The sequence below is a fragment of the Motacilla alba genome, chromosome 4A (assembly GCF_015832195.1).
Source record: "Motacilla alba alba isolate MOTALB_02 chromosome 4A, Motacilla_alba_V1.0_pri, whole genome shotgun sequence".
In the NCBI taxonomy this organism is placed as follows: Eukaryota; Metazoa; Chordata; class Aves; order Passeriformes; family Motacillidae; genus Motacilla; species Motacilla alba.
Window position 1 is genome coordinate 17,710,261 of NC_052045.1, and position 16,040 is coordinate 17,726,300.

Sequence of the window (16,040 nt, forward strand, 5' to 3'; positions counted from 1 at the left end):
TTTCTCCCAGGCAGGTGGTACTGGTTTGTTCTGGTGGCAGATGGCCAGTCAGCATTAACAGCAAAGGCAGAAAATCAGTCCTCAGAGGGAGCAGAAATTTATTGCAGTAGGAAATTAAAAACGGATGCGTCAGCTTTTGGAGTAACTCCTGTTCTGCCTTTATCTGTTTGGGGGGGATGAGGGCTCTGTGTTCATCCCTGTTAGTGGCAGGGAGGTCTGAAGGTGCTCAGGAAGCTGAAGGCACATCCCTTGGTGGTGGGTGTATCATGATGGACAGTGACTGCACCGAGCTGATGTCTCTCTTACCTTGGGTGGCAGAGTGTGACCAGATCAGTGTCAGCTCTGAGCACAGCAGATGAGTGTCCCAGCCTCAGGAATGGGATATCTTCGTGCCATGTCAGCCGAGACACCGTGAAGAGCCAGGTGCTCCCACAGGGGTACATCCATGGTGGGGCTCCTGCTGCTGCTGGGCAGAGAGGTTTCTTCTGTAAGTCCTCTCACTTTGTGCTGAGCTGTTTTCCAGTGACTGTGCCTCGGTGGCATTGTGCCATGGTGGTGACTGAGGACACAAGGGGATGCAGAGCAGGCTCTTGGGCTAAGGGTGGGCGGCAGGCAGGTAGGGACACAGGCAGGGTAGGGACATGGGCACGAACAGCCATTGGCTCCCTGCAGTGGGATGGGGTCAGTGCTGGCCCGTGCCCACCACGGTGGTGGCAGTGTGGCCCCAGGGTGAGGCTGGGCTTGGGTGCTGCTGATGGCACCAGAGCTGCTGAGCTCCAGGGATTGTTTCATATCCTCAGCTCCCTGCTGTGAGATCAAGCCCGTGAGCTTTGCAGCCCAGCACAGCTCTCTGCCCAGAAATTAAAAGAAGAAACACAAAAACACCTAAAAACATCAGGCTCCAGGGAAGTGATAGCTCCTGGGGTGCAGCCAATTACCAGTGTTAGGGAGAGAGCTACCTTACCCACTGCTGCTGCTGGTTTCTCTGACCCCTCACTCTGGCCCAGGGTGAGCACACGTCAATCCCCGAGCCCGGCATGGGAGAGCTGCTGCAGGAAGGACAGAGCCACAGCCTGGAGAAGGCATGTTGTACCTGCTGCTGAGCATATTACTGCTTCTCCAGGAGTGGATAAGTCCTGCTTAGGAGGACGCTCGTCCTCTTTTATTTAATTTCCTGGTAATGCTTCTGCAGCGTCCAAGTCTTATCAGGAGAGGAGCAGCTTAAGAGGCCGGTGAAGGAGTTTTTATTGTCAGTATCCATCTCTTTATTCCCCTCTTCCCTTTGACGCTGGATGGCAGGTTCGTTGTGGCTGAAGTGAGGTGTGCTTTCTTTTCCTTTTGTCTGTTAAAGCTGCAAAGATTTCCCGGCTAACCAATTCTGATGGTAATTTCGGCTGCGGGAGCCGCTGCTGTCCCTGGTGCTGGGCGGTCACCGGCTGCGGCTCAGCCGCGGGTGCCGTGGGGGGCAGTGAGGGTGACACCGACGCCCCGATTGCACACAGAAGGACACATCTGGGGACACAGCTGGGCAGCTCTGGTCTGGGACTCGCCACCCACTTTGCTGTGACTCGGTGAGCAAACCCGTGCCTCTGTTTGCCCGGAGCCATCGCACTGAGCTCAGCCACATCTCCGAGGCATCCCCGGGCTCCGAGCCCTGCTGCTCATCCTCTGTTCATCTGCTGCGGGGGCTCCTGGCCGGGGGGCTGCAGTGGCTGTGGGCAGCATGGGTGGGACGAGAGCAGTGTCCCCTGGGGAGCCAGCAGCTCGGTGACCGCTGTCTTGTGGCAGCCAGCTCTGGCAATGTCCCTGGCCGTGCCAGGCGTGTGGAGACGCAGTGCTGCATTCAGCCTTTTCAGCTGCACACAATGGCCTTGGATAACGTTTGTTTGAGAAAATTGGCTGAATCGCGTGATTCTTTTTGTTGTGGTTGTTACTGTTGTTCTTTTAAATGCTCATGGGAGTAGCAGAGCAGCTAATGAGGCGGTGCAGAGACAGTCGCTGGGGAGATGGTCTCGCCGGTGCTTCCCTGCAGCTGCACTCTCCTGGCGCCGGGGCTGGCTCTGCTCCTGCTGGGAGCGCTGCTGGGTGCGGCACTGCCCGTGCTCGGGGGTGCCCAGACCCTGCTGCTCCTCACCACTCCCTTCCCCAGGCTCACTGTTTTCTTCTCCAGCCACGTGCCGCTGCAGGCGGGAGGGGAAAGCCACGAGCACCCATCCGGCTGGGTGCTGGGAATGGGTCACCGGGATGTGGTGACATCCCATCGTCACAGAGCGCAGCTGACCCATGGCCAGCGCTGGATCCCTCGCCCTGGGCAGACTCACCTGAGCTCTCCTGGCTCCCACGGCAGGCCCTTGGAGGGTTTTGGGTGGTTACCTGGGGATCAGGCTCGGCACAGGGCTGTCTTTGCTGACCGTGATGTCCTCAAGCCCCAAGCTGTGTGTGCTGGTGTGGAGTGCCAGGAGCTCCTGTCCCCTCCAGCCCCACGTGCTGTCCCTCTTGGCTCTGCAGCAGGTGCCAAACGCAGTGCTGGGAGCGGGTGGGGGTGTCAGAAATGCAGACAGCATTAGATGGATGATGCATCAAATCCTAAACTGATAAGAGATGGAACAATTGGTGTGTTGTCAAAAGGCCGGGAAGGATCTCTTTTAAATAGACTAAATAGTCTGGACAGGAACAAGCAATGAGCAGCACAGAAACAACAGCACGTTCACCACTTTGTTTTTCTGGCTGGGCTGTGCGTGTTGCCATCTGTGCTGTGCTCTGTGGCCATCCCATGGTGCTGGGATTGCTCCCCCATGGCAGGCTCACAGCCTGGAGCCATGGCTGGCATTGCTCTGGGATGCTTGGGCAGCTTGGACATGGCCTTGTCCTGGGCTGGATCTTCCCATCTTCTGGTTGTCTCCACTCCAAGGAGTCCCTGGGCTGATGGTGGGGATTTGGTTGTAGTAGCACAGCTGAGCCTGCCTTAATCCCAGTTTTTCGACTGGCTAAACTTGTTTTCACTTATCTCTGATATTGTTGAGCTGTGTTACACAGCATGAATAAGCCAACCCTGGGGTTTGCTCTCTCTCAAAGCTCTGCAGAATGGCAGAGAGAGCTCTCAGTGCCGGGGCCGCTGTCTCCGGTGGCCCCCAGGGGATGGCCAGAGCCACAGCGCCAGTAGTTTACCCCACAGAGATCTCCCATCTAATGGGTGCACTCTGGGGCAGGGGTGGGACGGTGAGGTGCTGGGAGAGGATGGTGTGACTCGCCCTTGTGTGGCATCTCCACCGGCGTCCCCTGCCCGAGCTGCCGGCGCTGTGGCAGGGACAGGCAGCGAGCAGCGCGGCTCTGCGCGGCAGGACGGGGCTGCGGCCGTCCCAGGAGGGCCCGGGAGCGCTGCGAGCGCCGCAGGTGGAGCGGGGTGCCCCGGAGGGCTCGGTGCGGCGCCTTACAGCCTGTCCCTGTGCTCGCAGCGCAGCCATGTGATGCCGGAGGAGCGCGGTGGCGATGATATGGAATGTGGGCAGCTGCCTCCGGCCACGCTCCGACAGGTGACGGTCCAGCGCCACCCCCTCTACGGATTCGGCTTTGTGGCTGGCAGCGAGCGGCCCGTGGTGGTGCGGTCGGTGGCAGCAGGTAGGGTGTGGGGCGGCGGTGCGGGACACAGTGCAGCGTGCCAGGAAACACAGCGGTGCTTCCCCTCCCTGGGCTCTCCTGTCCGCTCTGGTGGGCCTGCAGGGCGTCCTCCGCAGCCACATACGTGGGCAAATGCTTTGGGGATGCTTGGGACCCTCCTGCTTCCCCTCCGCCCCGCAGCTCCGGGATGCCTGGGTTGGCCCTGACCCTCTCTCCTGGCAGGCGGCCCCTCTGAGGATAAACTCCTGCCAGGAGACCAGATCTTGGCCATCAACGATGAGGATGTGAGTGAAGCCCCCAGAGAGAGATTCATCGAGCTTGTCAGGTGAGGACAACGCCTCTGGGGAGGGGCTCATGCCAGGCTGCTGCGCCCGTACCAAAGCCTTGCAGTGCCAGTGCACACCCACATCACCAGTGGTCACTGCTGGGGTGGGGAAAGCCCAGCCCGAGCAGGGGGAGAGCCTTGGAGCAAGTGCCATAGCCGTTCCCAGCTGGCCAAGAAGTGGGAGAGAATCCACAGCCATGTTGTCAAGCACGCCAAGGAGCCCACAAAGGTCCCAACCACCCCTGAGCTGGGAAGGGTGGGATGTGCTCTCAGTAGCCAGTTGCACATGTTGAGGTCCATCACCGTAAGGTCTCATCCATCTTCATTTCTCCTTTCTGTCGCAGGAAGGCCAAGGACTTCATCATCCTCACGGTCCTGCACACCCACCAGGTGAGACTGGCAGGGCCGTGGCCAGCTCCAGGGGAGCCAGGACAGGGGTGAAAAGCCCTTTTGGAGACCAAGGCGGGGTCCCTGGAGACCCTGGGAGACCTGGAGACCACTCAGGCAGCTCAACTGATTTTTTGGAGCCATGTCCCACCACCCCGAGGCTCTTCCAAGCTGTGGGGTCTGAGAGCTGCCACGGCCCCTTGGGGTCAGTGGGCGTGCAGCCATCTCCCTGTCCTTTTCACCTGCAGGGAGGGAGGGGAAATATCCCCAAACCCATAGGGTTTGCTGAGGACATCCCGAGTGTCTGATGGAGGAACCCACCGTGCCAGAGGTGGCAGGGAGGGGTCGCTGCTGGCCTGGGGTCCCCGGGGAGCTGGGAGGGCCGGGCTGCAGGAGGGCTGGAGATGCTGGGGGCACCGGCAGCGGTGGTGCCCTGGGGCAGACCGAACTGTCACGCCAGAGGCACCGTCTGTGCTTCACCGAGTCTTTGATGTTGGGAACGGAGAGAGGTGTGAGAGCTCCCCTGTGCTCCCCTCCTCTCCGGGAAGGAGATGCCCCACCCAGCGCTGCTCTGTCAGGAGCGGGGGCGTGTGCCACACTCCAAAAAAGCTTTTTTCCTCCTGTCCCGGGATGGCTGCCAGCCAGGACAGACAGCTCAGCTGTGCTGGCACCATCAGACACACACAGCTCCGTGGCACGCCTATCTCTGTGCTGGAGTATGTGCAGGCACTGCCACCAGAACATCCTGCAGGGATGCCCAGGGTGCTGCCATCTCCCTGGGGCTGCAAACCACATCCAGGGGGTTCATCTCTCCCAGTGCCTCCAGGCAAGACCTGGCTGACATCTGCTGGAGCTCAGCCTGCACAAGGGGTGCCAGGCACAGGTGCTGACTGGGGTGCAGCCTCCCTGCCACGCTGATGCTGCTGGTGTGACTTTAGGGGCTGCTGCTCATCGTTCTGGCCCTGCCTGCAGCACCGTGTAACCACAGCCAAGGGGGTTTGCTTTCCACCCTCCCCACTTCATGGTTTGCTGTCCACTCCCCAACATCACTCTGGCTCCAGAGGGCAGGCAGGTGATTTACCCAGTGCTCTCTTTCCAGTCTCCCAAATCTGCTTTCATCAGCGCAGCCAAGAAGGCGAAGCTAAGGTCCAACCCGGCCAAAGTCCGATTTTCTGAGCAGGTGACAGTCGGCGAGACAGACCCAGTAAGTCCTGCCCTGCCTTCCCCTGTGGTTCACCCCCTGAGGTGTTCCCAGGGCCACGGGCTGTGGGGTGGTTGGGGGCCACAGGGCTCCTCTTCCCTGCTTTGGGCTCTGCAGGTGAGAGCAGCTGTCTGGCCTGGGGAGCCCCACAGGACTGATGCCCTTGGGCACAGTCAGTGTGTTGGGTCACTGCTGGGGGGACTTTCTGTGGTTGTCCCCTGTCCCTCTGAAGGAGCCCCAAAAGTGGCTCAGAAACCTGGTCTCAACTGAGTCCCCCTGAGCACCCAGGGGAGGCATCCAGGCAATGCCAGTGCCTGCTCTGAGGAAAATCTGTGGCTTCCAGCCTGATCCCAAAAGCTTTGCCGGGCCTCTGTGTGGGGCAGGGTGACCAGGGCTGCTGAATGTGACTGCTGAATGGCTGGGGAAGCTGAAGAGTTCCAGCCCAGTGCTTTTAGCTCTTAATTGCAGAAAGGTTTTAATAACAACAAAACAAAACTGAAAAAACCCTGTAAAGCGCTTCTAGCACGTTCTATTTTTAAGCAAAATCAATTAGGTAATTATCTGATTGAAAAGCTTCTCACCAAATAAAATCAGCCTTCTCCCAGCTTCCTGCAGAGGGGATGGGCAGGGCTGAGGGGGGATAGGCTTGGGGTGAGGGTCAGGAAAGGGGGATCAGCTCTGAGCCACCCCAGCCATACCTCCTGTCTGGGACAGCAGCTGGGGAGCGGGACGGGCTGCCAAGCATGGGCACTGGGATGTGCTGGGCAGAGCAAGGTGCTCTGTTCCCACTGCAGCTGCTGGAGGCTGAGGAGGTGAATCTGTCAGGCGGCTCTGAATTGCCTCAGCTCTGCGCTTCTTGATGGCTCAACAGAATGCTGGCTTTTCAGGGGAAATGTGCCTCTTAGCACAAAGCCCAGAGCAGCAGAGGATGCCACCAGTGCTCCATCACTGACACTCTCTCTGTCCCCGCCCTCCCTCCGTCTCTCCGTGCCCCCACCCTCCTCGCCTCCCCTTTGCTGGCCCCACATGCCAGGACATGTTGAAGAAAGAAGCTCTCCTCCTCATTCCCAACGTGCTGAAGGTTTTCCTGGAGAACGGGCAGATCAAATCCTTCACGTTCGATGGCCGAACCACTGTGAAGGTGAGCCCCTCCTCTCCCCCACGGCTCCGTGACACTCCTCTCCTCCCACCTGCCCGATCCATTTTTCCTCTCCTGCTTCCCGAGCACGATCAGCAGCGCCGGGCTGGCTGTGAGCCGCTCTGGCATGATGGATGGCCTGTCTGCCTCCCCAGGCAGCACGCTTTGCAGCTGCCAGGCATGGGGCTTTGCTGGCTCTGCCTCTCCTGCCTTCTCTCCTGGCTGTGAGCCTGCCCTCCAGCCAGGCTGGATCTCCTGCGAGTCCCCCTGCCAGGGCCAGCTCCCTCAGCACCAGCCCGGCTTAGCCCAGCTGCTGGGGCTCTGGTGCTGGTCACCTCCCGCTGCAGGGTCACTGCTACCGTCCTGTGCACCCTCTCAGCCTCATCCTGGCACTGCCCCGCTTCCCAGGGACGAGGGGGCTCTCAGTGAGGTCCCAGCTCCCCCTTGGGAAGTAGCCGGTGCCTGGCACCCAAGCCTGTCCGTGGCGTTTGCAGGACGTGATGGTGACGTTGCAGGACCGCCTGTCGCTGAGACACATCGAGCACTTTGCCCTGGTCCTGGAGTATTCCAGCCCGGAGCAGAGCCACCGCTTCCTGCTGCTCCAGGACAAGCAGCCGCTGGCCCACGTAAGCTGCTGGGGGCGGGAGGGTGTTGGCATGGCCAAGGTGAGGGGCTGGGCAGAGAGCCTCCCCTTCCCCCAGTGTGGGCTTGGCTGCTGTAGGCACACGGTTTGGGGTCGCTGGGATGGGGCTGGCCCAGCCTCATCCCCCGTGGGCACAGCTGTGAAAAGCAGGTGAGCAGCACTGACAGCAGCGAGCCATGGAGTGCCCAGGGGTGCTGAGAACCAGCAGAGGGAACAGAGGGCACACAGGCGCAGTGCCTCAGCACCAGGGGTGTGGAAGGCTGGGCTACAGAACAAGAAAGAGGAGATGCTTACAGCCTTCTGAAGTGACCTGATGTTACTCTGTATGGGCAGATGCTTGAAGCCTTCTGAAATTGTAGGATGATACTCCCTGTATCGTGGCCATCTCGACTGTGATATGTGCTGTGACAGGCTGGGATTGTGCTGTGGGGTGGCACAGCCTCTCCTTGCCTCTGGCATCATCCTGCAGGCTCGGGGGTGAAAAGGGTGGTCAAAGAGGGAGACAGAGTCAGGGTTTTATCCACCCCACGCTGACAGCACCATGGAGCTGCTCTGTGCTCCAGCCTGGGCAGCTGCAGACAGCACTCATGAGCATCTTTGGCTAGGGGAGCCAATAAGCTGGCACTGCACAGAACCAGGGATAAAATGGGGTTCATGGAGCAAACATTAACCTGAGTGGCATAAACCCTACAGCACCAGGCAAAGCTGTCCCACCAAGGAAGGCTGGGATGTTGTTGGGACGAAAGGTGGTGCATGGAGGAGAGAAATCAAATATAACACCAGAAGAGAGGAAAGGGCATCTCGTGCCCTGCAGCCAATGGTTCCTGGGCTCACTGCTCCCCTCTGCTCCTGCCACAGGTTGTGCAAAGAACACACTACCATGGCATGAGATGCCTCTTCCGTGTGAGCTTCTTCCCCAAGGACCCAGTGGAGCTGCTGCGCCGGGACCCTGCAGCTTTCGAGTACCTGTACATCCAGGTAGGCACTGGGAGCTGCTGCTGCTCGAGGCCCACACGTCTGCCAAGGCTGGGCCCTGTGGTGGCATCCCTCAGGTGGCAGTGGCTGTCCCTGTGGCTGTCTGAGGACGCCTCTTCTCCCTCCCACAGAGCCGCAACGATGTGATCAGAGAGCGCTTCGGCACAGACCCCAAGCCAGAGATGCTGCTGGGGCTGGCTGCCCTCCACATCTACATCACTGTCTCAGCCACTCGCCCCAGCCAGAAGGTCTCCCTCAAGAATGTGGAGTGAGTCCTCCTCCCCGTCCCCAGGCTTCCACACAGCCCTCCTTTGTTGTCCCTTCCCTGTGTCCTGTGTCACAGCGATGTTTTGGGGGGTGGAGCATGAGATGCTCTGAGCTGGGCATGGTGGCTCAGGGGCTTAGCAGCAGTGACAGCCACCCCTGGCCCCTCCACGGAGCTGCGTAAGACCCCCTCACACTGACATGCAGCAGCCAGGGCTGGGCACAGTTGCTGTCAGGCCAGGATCATTTCCATGGGAACCCGGGCTGGTTTTCTGCCTGCTTCCAAGGCGAGGAGAAGGCTCCGTGGCTGTGTAATCTCAGCCTGTCACCGAGCACTGGCTCAGCCCTCCTGTGGCTCCTGGGGGACCTAAACCCATACCCAGCCCATCTGTGTAGGCTGGCCTTGCCCAGCTGGCACAGGGAGGAAGGAGGGAGGGGTCCCCCCAAAAGAGGTTTGGGAATTTGCCCTGCATCCCTAAGTTTACATGAGGGTGAGTGGGAGCTGGGGTCTGCTGCAGAGCGTGGCACTGCTGTTCCCCAGCCTGAAACTGGTAGCTGTGTCACCAGCCTGGGGTCCTATCCCCTCGGGGACCCGAGCTGGGGGCTGCTGCTGCTCCAGCTGTGGTGCCAAGGAAGTGCTGGTGTGGCTCCAGCTCCCTCTGACGGCAAGAGGATGCTCTGGGACAGTTTTCTGTCCCTCTCTGCTCGCTGGCAGTGCCTCCGACCTGGCAGCTCATGCAGGTTTCCCTCCCCACAGGAAGGAGTGGGGCCTGGAGCCCTTCCTGCCCCCCTCGCTCCTGCAGCTCATCAAAGAGAAGAGCCTCCGGAAATCCCTCTCACAGCAGCTCAAAGCCCACCAGCACCAGCCTGGTGGCACCAAGGTGAGCCCAGCCCAGAGTCCCTGTTCAGGGCTGGTGGGGTGACAGTGTGCCCTCCCCCCCAGCCTGTTGTCCCCACCCAGCTCCTCGGGGACTCATTAAATCCCCTGGGATGGGAGATAAATCCCACAGCCAGGTAGACTCTCTCCAGAATCCACTCTCAGGAGCTGATGTGGATTGCAGAGAGTGCAGCGAGGATCAGGGCAGCGATCAGCTGAAGCTGAAGTGACACACATCAGCTCATTGTTATTTCTGCTTCTGGGCTTGGGAAGCTCTGGAGGCAGCAGCTGAGCCATTGCCTTGGTCCCTGCAGCCTTCACAGCTCCCCGGGGAGGGCTGTGCATCTCAGGAGGGTTATACATCAAGCACTGGGGCTCCTTCCTGGCTGTGCCTCTGCTCTGAGTTACCTCCCAACAGCTGCCCAGGATGGCAGGGGAGTGGAAAACCCCCTCACCCACAACTCAAACCCGCTGCCATGCCCAGAGCTGCCTGACAGCTCGCTGTGCCTCCTAGTGAGAGCCCCCAGGTCTTCCCCAGCCTCCTGCATCTCTTTTGCTGTGCTCACAGTGATCACCTGTGTGGTGTTTTGTCAGGTCTCCACAGCTCAGGCAAAGCTGCAGTACCTGAGGATCCTGAACGAGCTGCCGACCTTCGCTGGGGTTCTCTTCAACACGGTGGGACTGGTACGGTAATCCAGGCTGGGCTGGGAGGTGCCTGCCCCGACTGTGCTGCGGTGAGCCAGGGGACACATGGCTCCCACAGAAATCACTCCCCTCAGTCTCTTGCTCTGCCCTGCTGAGCTCTAAGCCCACCCAGAAAAGCCCAGGAGGTTTTGCTGTCAGCAGGTTGGGTTTTTGGGTCTGCAAGGTCAGAAGCTGCTCTGTTCCTGGCAGCCTGTGGGACAGAGAGGTGACCTGCTCAGTGAAGTTGGAGGAGTTTCAGGCATGTGTTTGTAGCTCAGTGGTGCCCTGGCACATCCTGCCATCCATCCTGGAGGAGGGCAGCTCCTGGCAAAGGCCACTGTGGTCCCTGCTTGCCCACAGTTGGACTTGCTGTCCTGTCACAGGTGCTGCAGCCTGATCCCTGCCACAGTGATCCTTCATCTCCACTGCTCACCCAAACCACCTCAGCAGGAGGAGAGCCACCAGCACAAACAGGACCTGGCTCACCCTCCATCCCTCTCACTCCACCTCCCACCCAGGGGTCCCCATGTAGGTGTCTCCTCTCTGCCATCCTTCCCTTTACCCCACCCGTGGTCTCAGCACTTCCCTGGCTTCCCATGCTTTGCCCACTGGGTTCCGTCTCTGGCAGCCTTTGCTCTGCTCTGCCCCTCACCTCACAGCTCAAAGGGCTGCCTGCAGGAAATCAGTGCAGGCACAGCCTCTGGTGTCTGCTTGGTGCCATGGCAGAGCACTCAGAGCCTGCCCCTGACACTGCCTGAGTAGACAGCATTTTTTTCATCTCTGACACCAAAGCAATGCCTCTGAGCCAGCCTGTGAGTTTAACTGTGTTGAAGTGGTAAAACGTATTCCCTTATTATCTTCTGCAATGGTCTGCCCAGCTCCTCTTCCCCTCCTCACCTGGCTTGAAGTAGCCTTTTAGACCAGAGCAAGAAACATCCCTGTTTCCAGTCAAGGCTTTGGTCTTTCTTCTTTTCTGAAATCTGTTCACTCCCTCCTTTGCTTCCTTCTCTCAGAGGCAGTGTCAGATCAGACAGGTTTGTAACACACTTGCTTTAGTGTAGTGACACCAGTGAGCCTGAATATTTCATGTGGACAGTTCAGGGCTTTGCTTTTGAATAGCCTTGGCATCCTGCACACCACTCCCAGCTCTGCAGAGGGGCTCAGGGGGCAGGTTGGTGGCACCAGCCTTACCTACTGCTCTACCAAAGCCATCCTGGAGCTGACCAGGCTGCCAGCATTGAGGCTTGGCTCCATGGAGAGAGCCAGGTGCAGGCTGTGCCACGCTGGGGTGTGTCTGTTCACCCTGTCTCTCTCTCTCTCTCTCTCTCTCTCTCTCTCTCTCCGTGTGCCTGTGCCAGCAGGATGAGAAGCAGCCAGCCACCACCCTGCTGGTGGGACCCCGGCACGGCATCAGCCACGTCATTGACCTGAAGACCAACCTCACCACGGTGCTGTCAGAGTTCAGCAAGGTCAGCAAGATCCAGCTGTTCAGGGAGAACCAGGGCGTGGCCCGGGTGGAGACCAGCATCCTGGATGCCAAGGTAGGTATGGGTGCTGTGGAGATGAGGCTTTGGGGCTACCCTTTGAGGGGATTCAGATCACAGCTGTGTGCTGGAGAATCTGCTTGGGGATTCCTAGAGACTCCCAAACCCCTTCACACCAGGATCTGCGGCATCTCCCCTGCTGATCTGACTCCCTGTGCCACACAGGAATGGCTGCTGAGGGCCACAGGGCAGGCAAGGTGCCCTTCTGGCCATGACCCAGGCTCACAGGGCAGGCAGGGTGCCCTTCTGGCCATGACCCAGGCTCACAGGGCAGGCAGGGTGCCCTTCTGGCCATGACCCAAACACCTACCTAATGGTTCAAGCAGGGTCCTCGGGGCAGATGGGGTGACCCAGATCAGGCAGATAGCAGCACCCTTTGGAGGCAGGACAGCACCTCACCTCTGCTCAGGGCTGGAGAGGAGCAGTACATGGCCATAGCTGGGCTGGCTGCAGCTGCTGGAGGGGTCTGGGAGGTTTCATGCATTAGCAGCACTTGTGGAACTTGTCAAGCCAGGCAGGATTGTTGAATGAAGTGGAAATGATGGGAAGGAGGTGTCGGGCTCAGTGTGAGCACAGATGGCTGTGTCCCTGGCCCAGTAGCCACCCCCTGGGTACCTTGCCAGCTGCCCCTGTTATCCCCCCCTTCAGCCCCCAGAGCACTCCTTGGCACACCCTCCTGAGCCCTGTGTGTTGTCATCCCCCATCTCCTGCTGATTGTTGTGTAGGGCAGTGCTGGTTCTGATAGTCAATCCCTGTGGTCAGCCCCTGCCACGCCTCCTCACCCCTCAAGGGTCCCAAACCCTCCAAGAAAGTGGACTAAGATCTTCATTTCCTTCTTTGGTGCTCAGTGCAGCAGCCACAAGATCCTAAGGAGATTTTCCCTTGGCGTTTGCTCAGGTTTTTAACAAGCTGGGACTTGGCCCTGACAGACTCAAAGGCACATAGCTGTGTGTGTCCCCAGGGCATCCTCGGTGTCACTGCCTCCCTGCCCCCAGGGGAAGGACAGCTGAGAGGCAGAGATCTCACAGATAAATGCCAAGTCTTCTCCTCTCCTCTCACTTTGAATTCAACAGGACAGAGTTAGGATTGAGTTTGGAGCTAATTAGTCAGGAGCAGTACTTGGCAGAGAGTGTCTGGCACAGTGAGGCCAGGACTCTGTGGGGCAGGGAGGTGCTGCTGCACAAGCCCTCTGAGCATTTGGCTGTGGGTCCGCTTTCCTGCCCCTGCATTCATCCCTTTTCCCCCAAGACTGATGAAGATGAGCTGCTTTGCCATCTGTCTCTGTGTTCCATCTCCTGCAAGGTGTCCAAGCCTCAGCCCTCTCTGCAGCCCTCTCTTTGCACTGTTTCAGTCGTAGTCTCACCGCTGTAATCATGGTGGATTGGTTTAGGATTTTCCTGCTGCCTGCTGTCCTGGTGATTTTAGCACTTTCTCCCAGCCAGCTCATTAATTCCTCCAAGTCTGTTTTCCTGCTGCCACTGTGCCTGGTCCAGCAGCTCTGCTCACCTGCAGTAACACCCCAGGAGCCTCTGCCGGAGCTGTGCTAATCCTCCTCCCCTCTGCTTCAGCTCTCCCCTCCGCAGCCTCATCCACAAAGCCCTTTCTTTGAATTCCTAATCCAGTGGTTATTTGGTCAACTGTAACATTTTTAACATTCCCTCTTCTGCATCCCACCGAGGTCAGTTGGTGTGCAGTTCAAGCCTGGGTGTCCTGCTGTGCCTGTCCTAACCCTTCAAAGCCCTCACCCTCCCCTGCTCAAAGCCCTCCCTGCCCAGCCCCTCCAGTGCCTGGGCTGTGCAGGAATCCATCCATTTTCTCTTTACAGAGCAGGAATAACCAGGGGATATCGGCTGCACCACGAGTTGCCCTGCTGGTTCCTCCTGCTGCCCACGCCCCTTGGATTTGTGTGTGTAAAATCACCACATTAATGCATTCATAATAGGCTGCTCGTGAGCCTGTTCCTGCTCGTGGCCCACTGTGAGTGCTCTGAGCGTGGCTGTCCCCACTGTCACCCAGCTCCATGGCACTGGGATCTTGGGGTGCTGCTGTCCTCTCGCTGGTGTGGAAGGGAGCACTGTTCCCCCCAGCACAGACTGGCCACAGGAGGGACAGATGCTCTGGATCTTAGGTGATGCTGGCATCCATCTGCTCTAAATTAGGTGGCGATTCCCACGCAGCTTGTCCACAGATCCTGCGGCGCTGCTCCCCACAGCCATTCCCCGCTGCAGCAATCCACTCTGTGCCTCCACCAGCTCTTTCCTGCTGCAGGAGCAGACTTGCCCCCGTGACCCTGCAGTCCAGCCCCCCAGAGAAAAGCCAGCTCACTGGGGTAAGGCAGCTCACAGCCTTCCTGCGAGCACGCCCGCATGCACGATGCCTTGATCTCCAGGAGAAATTCCAGGCAGCTGCCTCTGGCCACCAAAAGCCCCTCTGCCTGCCCGGAGTGGAGCAAGCACCCCATTTATGGGTCTCAGCAGGCTCAACAGCACCGTGCCAGGGCAGAGGCTGCTGTTATCTGTCTTCATTTAGCCATTATCCCAAGGGCTGGGTTTTAAAGGCAGAATGTTTGCTCCGAAACGAGGCATATGCTAATCCTACGCAGGACAGCGATGGATGAGGCAGGCTAAGAAAAGCAGGCGAAAAAGATCATTACTTCACAGTGCTAATCTGCTCCCTGCAATTATTCTATTGCACTGAACGTGTCACTGGCTAAAGCCCTAGGTTGCAAATCAATCAGTTTCTGCTGTGAGTTGCAAACCATTAGAGGGCTCAGAGTAGCGTCCTGGCTGCTCTGGGGACCTGTCAAATCCATGTCACCCCTGGGAGCCTGTCAGAGCTCCAGTGTAGGAGGGGATGTCCCCCTGGGCTATTTCACCCTGATGCCTGGCACTGCTGCTGTCAGGGGATGCTGCTGCTGGGGCAGCTCCCAGCTGAATCTGAAGTGCTCACTGAGTTACTGTGGAAACACACATAGTCAAGGATGCTTTAGGGTTTTGTGCAGAAAGACCATCTTGAATTTCTAAGTGTAGTTAAAATGGGTTAAAAAAGGGGTCAGGTCATGAAGTAGCCTTCAGCTGGGAGGTCTGAACACCCTGACCAAACCAGCCAGCACAGTCCAGACATCCTTACCTGCTGCTGAGCTGCAACCACAGCCCGGGCTCACCTGCCAGGAAGGAGCTGGGGGAGATTTTCAGGTAACAAACAAGCTCGAGGAGATCATAAACCATTTGCATTCATTTTGGGTGGAAAAGAAATACTGTTTGTCTTATGAATTATTCACTAGGTAGTTAATTGGTTTGTTTTGGAGCTTTTCCATCCTGGGCTTCAATTTCTGTTTTAAACAGCCCAGGGATACAACCCCAGGGCTGGGACCTCTGCTTTGCCTTCTTTAGCTTTTTGCCACTGTGGCAAGAGGGGGGCAAATGCTGACAGAACTCAGAGAGGAGCCACACAACCTCGGGAGAGAAGAACAAAAACTCCAGGCTTCTGCTGCTGGTTCCAAGGATTTTTGTTCCCTGCAAGGTCTGTGAGAGCTGCAGGGAGGACTGGCGCAGGTTTTGTCTCAACAGTCATGGAAGGAGTGAGCAGTTCTGCTTGGGAATGCTGAGAAAGTTCCCAGCCTGCAGCTGGGGGCAGGACCACACGTCCCCAGCTGCACTGCAGTGGTGCAAGTGGTCATTTGGCAGGTTCCAGTGGTCGTTCTCACCTGACAAAGCCTCCTTTCTGCTGGGGCTGTTGCTTCTCTGGTCTTCCTCTCATGTTTGGGCACTGATCCTGGAGCTCATACATTTGCTGGGAGCAGGGAGGTGGTACAAGGTGTCTCCTGTGATCTTTGTGCATTAAGTGCATCTTGTCAGGTTAGTGGGCTCTGCATCTCCCAGGGACTTCCCCCTCCTGCTGGCACCAGCATTTGAGAGAGGCCAATGCTTCTGAGCCAGCTCAGAATCGAGTTTCAGGCATGCATCTCCCTTCCTCCCTGGTGCAGCACAGCAAACGCCTCCTGTACCTGCCAGGAAGGACGATGTCAGCATGTCCTGCCTGGCACCTGGACAAGCCTGGCAGCCTGGATGTGGCACAGGAGGTGACTGCTCCCCCAGGCTCCCCAGTGCAGGAGGTGTGGTGAGCTGCTCAGCTCCAGGCTCCCCTGGCTGTGCAGCTCCACAGCTCCCACAGGAACAGAGGGTTTGTTCTTTCTGAAAGGGCTTTTCCAATGGAGCATTTCTCCTTTCTGATTTACACAGCTGCACACCGCTGGGCTTTTTGTTATTAACAGTCTTGACATTGGGAAAAAGGCTGCTGGAGCACTCTGAATGTGAATGACAGAAGGTGCTTGGGGGACAGCCGGACCACCTGAGCCTGGGCAAGCTCTGCAGCTGAGCAGAGG

General features: G+C 58.3%; 1 protein-coding gene across 6 annotated transcripts in view; it reads left to right on the forward strand.

Annotated features, from left to right (window-relative positions):
• The window catches only part of FRMPD3 (FERM and PDZ domain containing 3), a 61,704-nt gene that overhangs the window by 26,582 nt on the left and 19,082 nt on the right, over nt 1–16,040 (forward strand). Inside the window, exons 2-12 of one of the 6 annotated variants that reach the window (XM_038122903.1) lie at nt 3,456–3,618; nt 3,841–3,943; nt 4,288–4,333; nt 5,430–5,534; nt 6,565–6,672; nt 7,164–7,295; nt 8,171–8,290; nt 8,419–8,555; nt 9,309–9,432; nt 10,023–10,112; nt 11,471–11,653. In XM_038122903.1, coding sequence (XP_037978831.1) covers nt 3,468–3,618; nt 3,841–3,943; nt 4,288–4,333; nt 5,430–5,534; nt 6,565–6,672; nt 7,164–7,295; nt 8,171–8,290; nt 8,419–8,555; nt 9,309–9,432; nt 10,023–10,112; nt 11,471–11,653 — 1,299 coding nt within the window. In that variant the 5' untranslated portion in view covers nt 3,456–3,467. Of the gene's footprint in view, nt 1–3,455; nt 3,619–3,840; nt 3,944–4,287; nt 4,334–5,429; nt 5,535–6,550; nt 6,673–7,163; nt 7,296–8,170; nt 8,291–8,418; nt 8,556–9,308; nt 9,433–10,022; nt 10,113–11,470; nt 11,654–16,040 lie in introns of those variants that run through there. The other 5 variants (XM_038122905.1, XM_038122902.1, XM_038122906.1 and 2 more) reach the window with 5 other exon arrangements.